Source organism: Primulina huaijiensis, chromosome 1, assembly GCF_012295235.1.
Source record: "Primulina huaijiensis isolate GDHJ02 chromosome 1, ASM1229523v2, whole genome shotgun sequence".
NCBI lineage: Eukaryota > Viridiplantae > Streptophyta > Magnoliopsida > Lamiales > Gesneriaceae > Primulina > Primulina huaijiensis.
The window spans coordinates 18,891,912-18,900,760 of NC_133306.1; the positions used below are offsets into that span (position 1 = coordinate 18,891,912).

At 30.4% G+C, this 8,849-nt stretch overlaps 1 protein-coding gene across 2 annotated transcripts; it reads left to right on the forward strand.

The window, feature by feature from the left end:
* The first annotated feature begins 614 nt into the window (after positions 1–614).
* On the forward strand, positions 615–2,847 carry LOC140982483 (transcription factor MYB60-like). 2 transcript variants are annotated; one of them, XM_073449023.1, is made up of 3 exons: positions 615–856; positions 1,031–1,160; positions 1,807–2,847. In XM_073449023.1, exons 1-3 carry the CDS (start codon positions 724–726, stop codon positions 2,513–2,515), a joined length of 972 nt encoding a protein of 323 aa, XP_073305124.1. In that variant the 5' UTR covers positions 615–723; the 3' UTR covers positions 2,516–2,847. The 2 variants fall into 2 exon arrangements, with proteins under 2 accessions (XP_073305124.1, XP_073305117.1); XM_073449016.1 differs by lacking the exon at positions 1,031–1,160 and adding an exon at positions 1,437–1,566 and having other exon boundaries at positions 616–856.
* The last annotated feature ends 6,002 nt before the right edge of the window (positions 2,848–8,849 follow it).

An 8,849-nucleotide genomic window follows, 5' to 3' on the forward strand; every position in this document is an offset into this window, starting at 1 on the left:
GTTGGCTCGTGACAAATTATTTTTCCTTTTAACATGCTAGGGTACTCAAATTATGAGTTCCGATCGACCTCGTTTTCGTCGACGATTCTGGTATGTATTAGCAAATACAACGTTCATACGAGTCATATCATTATGTTTAGAAATAAATAGCTTCAAGGTAAGTTTTAGAATTTTTTTTTTTTGGAGTTCCATGGAGAAATGCGCGCAATTTCAATCTTGAGTTCGAAAAATCTTATAATGATCTAGAGTCAAGTCGTTTCGCTTTACTTATTGGAGGCAAATAACGAGATCCAACTCGATTATTGAAATTTATAAGGCGCGTGGTGGAAGTACATAAAATTCATATAATATATACATTCAAACAATATTTTTGAAAAATCGACCGATGTCTTGTAACTCTTCTGACACTAAAGTTCTTCGCTAGCATTTTAAAATAAAGAGTAATTGATCAAAATTCAGATGTTAATTAAAGATATTAAATAATTGAAATTTTGAATATATAATTTGTAATTCAGTGGACGACTGCAATTACTCACCCCGGTGATCATATCTACCTAGTAGCTAGCAAGCAACGCCATGTGAATAGAAGTATATATACCATAGCCCTTTCTATGTCACAACATAAATAGCAAGAGAACAAACAAATCACTTAGATTTTTGTCAGTATAGAAAGTTTCATTCACACAAGTTTTTCTCTTACCACAAAAGGTAAAGTGCCAAAAAATGGTAAGGCCTCCATGTTGTGAAAAGGCTGGAATCAAGAAAGGTCCATGGACTCCTGAAGAAGACATTATCTTGGTGTCTTATATTCAAGAACATGGCCCTGGAAATTGGAGATCCGTGCCTACCAGTACCGGTACTTATAAATCTTGGTCATTTTCAAGTTTCAACAATATATATACAGTATGATTTCGAAAGCAATACATACGTTCTTAGATAAAATCTCTCGTCTGATTCAAAATCGTGGTGATCATGTTACTTTTACGGGTTGGTGGAAATGAATTTGTACGTTTTTCTATGTGTTGTTAAGGTCTGTTGAGGTGCAGCAAGAGTTGCAGGCTTAGATGGACTAATTACCTAAGACCAGGGATCAAGAGAGGGAACTTCACCCCACATGAAGAAGGGATGATAATACACCTTCAAGCTTTGTTGGGAAACAAGTAAGTTCGCGTGTAATTATTTTTTTTCTTGGTTTTGAAGTTGTTACAGCAAAAGATCTGGATTTCAATGGTCTTCGTGGTACAAACTGTGTTTAATTATCATGTGATTTTCTCTGCGATATTTGATTATACAACGTGATGGATCAATGTTATATAAGATTTTCTTTCTTTTTTCTTTTTGNTATATAGCGATGAAATCTCTCGTCTGATTCAAAATCGTGGTGATCATGTTACTTTTTAGGGTGACGGTGAATATGTTTTCTTTGTTTTGTTAAGGTCTGTTGAGGTGCAGCAAGAGTTGCAGGCTTAGGTGGACTAATTACCTAAGACCAGGGATCAAGAGAGGGAACTTCACCCCACATGAAGAAGGGATGATAATACATCTTCAAGCTTTGTTGGGGAACAAGTAAGTTTATATATAACCGCGCGAGTTGTTTTGCTTGGTTCTGAAGTTGTTACAGCAAAAGATCTGGCTTTCAATGATCAGATATTTTTTATGTAATCAATGTATTTTGTGGTTAAAACTGTGTTTATGACGTGCTTTTTTCTGTGATCGATACATTTTACTCTATGATTCGTCATGTATAACAACTTGATGGATCAATTTAATTATATGATTTTCTTTCTATTTTTTTGTTATGGATAGATGGGCTGCTATAGCTTCATATTTGCCTCAAAGAACAGATAATGACATCAAGAACTATTGGAACACACACTTGAAGAAGAAGCTCAAGAAATTCCAAATGGCTTCTGATCATCATAACTCCACTTCTTATAATCATCATCATTTCGCGCCGAAGAATGAATTCAACAATGAAAGGGTTTTCGACAACAGCAAGCCTCAGTATAACTCTAGCCTCATTACAACTGATCCGAATTCTTCGGTGTACGCCTCGAGTGCTGAAAACATATCAAGACTCTTGGAAGGTTGGATGAGAACATCCCCCTTCCAACCCAATAACCACGACAAAACTTATCGTGATATTTCAGCAGAATGCGACACTACTGCTGCTGCTGCTGCTGCTACTGTTCCTGCATCGATTCAGTGTTACAAGCCTCAAATTGAGAATGATGAAGGGATTAATGGGATGATTAATCATAGCGATGAATTGCAATGTATTTTGTCCTATAATCACAATTTGAACAGAATGGCTTGTGAAAAATCAGTTTCTTGTGATTCTAGCCAAAAGGGTTCTGAAAACAGTGGATTGACTGATCAAGAAAAGCTTCATTTCATGCACGAGGAGAAGCCGAAGATCGAAACCAATCCTCCATTGTCGTTTCTTGAGAAATGGTTGCTGGAAGAAAGCTGTACTCAAGTTGAAGGAGTTTTGGAGTTGCCATCAATTTTCTAGGGAGAACACACGNAAAAAAAAAAAAAAAAAAAAAAAAAAAAAAAAAAAAAAAAAGCAACCACTTTTGATTCAAAAACCGTCTGTGTTTCTAAATTTGAGCTACACGTTGATCTCTTTTACTAAATTAGTCGCAGCCAAGTGTATGGGAGGATCTCGATAAGATATTTCAGAAGCTAATTATTTTCTGCTAGGGTTCCAAAAAGTTGGATCTCTAAGCTTTTGCTTGTTTGTTTTTTCTTTTATTATTCAACAAGTTTCTATTTCATCTTTCTTTTCTAACAATTGTAACAATGTGAGACATGGTTTCCTGGTGAACTTTTTATTTTCTTTCATTAATTCGTCTCTAATTTTTAAAATTTGTGTGTTTGTATTTTCTTATATCAATTAATAAGTAAGGATTTCGGAATTTTTTTTTTAATCGAAAATCACAAATTAAAAAATATGCTAATTTTTTGTGTGCAAAACCACCTTGCTACCTTTTAAAATATCTCACGGGCATTGTACATCATTAATATAATCACAAAAACTCATGTAAAACGATTACACGAGTCAATTTTGTGAGACATATATTTTATTTGAGTGACCCATTAAAAATATTACTTTTTTATACCAAAAATATTATATTTTATTATAAATAAAGCAAAGTTTGCAGATCTCGCGAATAAAAAATATATAAGACTCTCTATATTAAACAAATTTTTTTAAAAAAGTATCGCATTGTCCGTCATTATCATTAATTATTAAATGTGGATAAGTGTGTGAATAGTTGACTTTTCATACCTCGTCTACTCTCGACAAGGGGACGAAGATGATTCAATTTTTATCAGTTAAAAATTAAATATGATCATGCATACAAATTTCAAAGCGTAAATTTCACATTTATAATACATATATATATAACTTTCGTGTTCATCTCTATGTCCAAAAACGAGCACGATTAGACATAATAACAAAATTATATATATATATGTATATATATATATATCGATCTTGAATATTACACTTGTAACCATATTTATTGTGGCTAGCTAGTAGAGATGCCGACCTCATATAAGAACATTTAAACTAACGGAGACATCATGTAATAAATTCGTGGCAAATGATAGGGATTTTATCAAATTGTTCAAACCCCACTGTACAAATTTATATTAAATAGATCATTTATTGCAAAAAAATAATGATTAATTTTGTCTTCTGTGTAAATAAAACATTTCTTTTATAAGAAAAAAGACAAATGTATCTTAAAAATGCCACTCACCATGGACCTTCTTTAGCCAGTCCAATCATGGTTTCTTGAAACTATTTGTCCAAAGATCATTGGTTGTTCCAAAAATATAATCGTCANAGAGATGAAGTCTGTTTATGTAATATATAATTATATATGTAGAACATGTGTGTGTGTTTATATATAAATATTATGAACAAATATATAATGTGTATAACATGTGTGTTTGTGTGTTAATATATAACATGTGTGTTTCTGAAAAATGTAACATTTCGGCCAAGGTCCGAGAAATTGTAGGCATTTGACTTGATCGGTAGGTGATTGTACGCAGAACCATTCAATCGCCGGAAAAAATAAATTTGTATGCAAAGACGAGACACATATATTTAATTCGTCCAGATCACAATTTTTTGTTTTCGAATCTCACATGTTTAAAAAAAATTGTGATTTTACTTCTTGAATCATAGTTCCTAATATTCATGGATTATTAATAAGAATGGTCGAAATGGTTGAAATAAAATTTTGATAAATATTTTTGAAAAAAAAAAAAATTGGATGGTCGATCACTTTCGATGTAATTATATTAAATCGTCTCATCGCTTTGTGTCATCTTAATTTCTGAGTTTACAACTGATTATGAAGAAGAGAAAAATGGAAACTATGGTGAGGAAAATGTATAGATAATAGCAATGTCACGAAAGTCTTGCTATTGAAAATTACATGTAATTTTTGTGTACATTTTCCCTTCACAAAGGGGGAATTACATGTGAATCGCTTCCTCTTTCGGCTGGTCATGGGATAAACCAAATTATGTGTTTCGAATATTAAATTAATGTTTCTAATAATATGGATCAGAAGAAATTAAACAATGTATTTTATAAGCCCAAATAAAATACCCTAAAATATATGGATATAGCTTGAGTTTTTTTTTTAAAATTGAAAATAATTATTAAAGATATTTGTGATTTTATTAAGTTCGACTGCCAAGAAAATGCCTTTATTATTATTTTTTCACTTAAAATCGGTTTGGATGCAGAACTAGTGTTATTTATTAAGTAGCTAGGTCTTATTTAATTTGTTACTTTTTTGATCTTGGGATTGTTGTGAACTTAGGAAAAAATTAGAAGCAATTTTCCCTTGGAAACAATAGTGAACGAATTTTGAAAAAAAAATAATAATTAAGAAGTAGGATAAGTCCAAAAGTCAAATTTATTTGGATTTTAGTTTAGCTAAATCCCATTTTTATATAATTTTTTTTTAGAAAAAAGTCACCTCGAGTGCATTTCAAAATATATTTGAGAATGTCATTTTCTTAAAAAAATAGTTGACCGATGTTTAAAAAAAAAACCCGGTTAATATTCCAAATATTATTTTGTTTGTTTGTTCTAGATTAAATTTATGTTTTCTAAAGTATTTTGGTCCATAAATTATAACAAAGTCCATGTCATTTCCATGGTATTTGCAAACTAAAATGATGCCATTTGATTAAAAATCCATATTTTTATACAAATAAACCAAGTTTCAAATCAATTCGACTAATATTTTCGTGCAATCGAACTCAGATATATAGAACTTTTACAAGATCGAGTTATATCTCAAAGTTATTTATAGATTGGGAAATCATCGAAGTAATCATTCAAAAACCCTAAATTTAACCTAGAAGATTTTAATAAAGTCGATAAAATTTATTGCATCCCTTTCAAAACATTATTATCAGAGCCACCTAATATAAGTCATGGGTTGGCATGCATGTGATATTAAGAATTAAGAGCCACACCCCCAATGGTTATGATCCTCATGAATTGCCCATCTTTATCAAGGAAAAAAAATTACTTACTTAGGGACCACTCAAATAAAAAATATTTATAAAGGCGATAATAAAATCAAAAGTAATTAATATATATACGATAATATTAAAAACAATTTTAATGATTAAAATTACTCGTGCGTTAAAAAAAATACCATTCATAATTTTAAAGTGGGTAAAATTAATTTACATTTATATATTATTCAAGGTGAGGTGGATTGTTCACGTTTCGAGTAATTGGCTACTTACACCATAGGAACAATAACATAATTTATCATGTAAGTTGGTATATTTTTGTTTTTCGTTATCAATATAATCAATCAAATTTTGATATTTATGCAATAATCTTTTTTTCCGTAATTTTGGTCATTTTCTCACTCCCCCACTGGTCTAGGGGTGGGAAAATATACCAAATTTTCGGTATACCGAAATTATCTTATCTAAAAAATACCGAATTTTTGGTATACCGAAGATTTCAGTACGGTACGGTAACAATACCGAATTTTTCGGTACGATAACGATATGCAATTTGAAAATTTCGGTATATACCTGAATACCGAAATACCGAAAAAATATATAAAATTTTTAAAATATATAATATGTTAAAACAATTAATTTAAAAAAATTTAAATATAAGGTTTTTTTGGTATAAACGGTATATATCGATACCGTATCGAAATTTTCGGTATACCGTATAATCGGTATGCTAGTTATATATACCGAAATTTTCGGTATACCGAAATCAGTATCCCGAAAATTTCGGTACGGTATCGGTATGAATTTTCTTATACAGTAATTTTCGATACGATATACGATATATAATTTTCGATACAATACGGTATACCACCCCTACACCGGTTGATGTGGTGCCGAATATGTCACCAATGAGAGGCGCGGCCAGATCAGCACTAGGCGAGAACAAAAATACTAAAATTTAAAAATAAGCAAAGTTGTTTAACTAAAATCCAAATGTCACTATTATGTCATTAAAATAAAAATTACATCAATTTACATGACCAATTTCACAGTTTTTTCTAGAGAATTATTGTGAAATTTATATACATGCAGTCATTTATATGAGAGGTACTTATATCTATATCCTCTGACATTGTCGTATTAACAAAAACACTCAAGTATATTTAAGCATTATATACATCCCTTAGGGTTTATGAAAAATAAATACAGTATTTGACTATTTTTATAAAATTAAATACACCTCCATCAGGTTTGTATTTTATTCTATTTAAACCTCAGAAAATGTAAAATAAATACAACATAAGGGCATAAAATATAATATAAATAAAAACCTAATGGAGTTTTTTTTATAATTTTAAAACTATTAATTTATTTGTTATTTTTCACAATACTCAATGAAGCGTTGTTATTTTTCACAATACTCAATGAAGATAAATATAAAGTTGAATTCTTTTTAAAAAAATTGACAAACCCCGAGGGCGGTAAATTAAATGTTAGTCTATGCTACAGCGGGAACATTTATCTCCCTATTCCAATATCATTAGATCATGTGGATCTCTCACATTTTTACGGAAGTTGACATATATGTTAATGATCAAATGGCTAACATTTGACCACATCATAAGAGGAGAAATACTCCAGGTATAGTATATATTAATGTAGTTAAGTGCTAACAAAAAATTACGTGTTTGATTTATCAATATTTTGGACATGTGGCATGCAAGGAAGTGATCATTTGGACAAAGGGGAGGGGGGGGGGGGGGGGGGGGCGGGGGGGGGGGGGGGGGGGGGGGGGGGGGGGGGGGGGGCCGACCCCCGCTAATATATCAAACTTAAAGACGAGAAATTTAAGACGATAACGTAGGTTTCCAATTAGTTCAATTCTAGAATTTAATATTATTAATTTTATGCTTTTAATACCATGCATGTGAACTTAATTTATTTGTGAGTAAGTTTTTTGTGAGACGGTCTCACGAATGTTTATCTGTGATACGGATCAACCCTACCGATATTCACAATAAAAAGTAATAATCTTAGCATAAAAAGTAATATTTTTCCATGGATGACCCAAATAAGAGATCCGTCTCACAAAATAGGACCGGTGAGACTATCTCACACAAGTTTTTGCCAAAAAAGTTTAGATCATCAACAGACATTTTTTTAAAAGGTAAAATATTTATTTGTTCCCTAAGCAAAACCATTATAGCTAATTTATTTATTATTTGTAACAATTTAACAAAGCTTCATATTTTAGTAGATATCATCCTTTTCCCCTGTGTCACTTACTTCAGATATGTTTTTCGGAGATAAACTGTTCGATAATTTTGATTCAGTTCATAGATTATAACTTTTTGCATTCACTTTTTCATTACTTTTTGATTTGTTAGAGAACTTATTAGTTTTTGTCATATTTGTATGATTCTAATTTAATATTATTTAATTATTTGATTGAATTTTTAATTACTAAATATATAGTACAAATTATTTTTTCTCAATTTAATAATTAACATATATGTAAAAAAATGCTACGTACTTAATCATTTCAACATTATATAAAAGTATAGAAATAACTTGAGTTGAAATATTTTAGACAAACTGATAATAAAGTATAAAAATATATTAAATGTGTGTGCCAAAATTGATTGCTTAAAATCAGATAAATGAACACACGAGTTTGTTTCTGAAAGTTCGATTACCAAGGTTCTGTCCAAACTTCCATTCGAATCCAAGCAAAGTTGGGTCGAAGTTCGAAAGAGTTCTGTTCAAATTTCACCAAAGTTTCATTCAAAATTTGAATATTTTCTGTAAGTGGGCCTATGCTTTTAAAATGTATGTATGTATTTGAAAATTCGATCGACATGATATATTCTTTCAATTCAATATAAGAATGCTTAGCTTCGATTCGCTTCGATATATCATTACTTTGGAGAGCATGTTAGAAATTTTTTAAGACACTGCTATGATTTGCATTTGATATGGTACAAGAACTTTAAATATTTTATATTTGATTTGTTATGACTCTTATGTTGTGGGATATAATAATCGTCAATATGATATCTCTACTTAGGCTATGTTTGGTGTATAGGATAGGATAAATAATTGGATTGATAACAAAACTCAAGGTAAGGATATGTAATGTATTGTGATAAAATATGTTTTGTTTGGTAAGATTTTAATGAGTATGATAAATTTTATATTTTTTGTTGTTGAGACAAAAATACCCCTAAAATAGCATTGATGACAATTTAGTATATAAAATGATATTTGTAGTTTTCTATATTAATTCTAGTGTTAATTCACCTTCACAAACCAAAGATATATATATA

Coding starts and splice junctions, on each gene's coding strand:
- LOC140982483 (XM_073449023.1), top strand. CDS start 724: ATGGTAAGGCCTCCATGTTGTGAAAAGGCTGGAATCAAGAAAGGTCCA. Junction 857..1,030: donor ATCCGTGCCTACCAGTACCG/GTACTTATAAAT, acceptor TGTGTTGTTAAG/GTCTGTTGAGGTGCAGCAAG. Junction 1,161..1,806: donor CAAGCTTTGTTGGGAAACAA/GTAAGTTCGCGT, acceptor TGTTATGGATAG/ATGGGCTGCTATAGCTTCAT.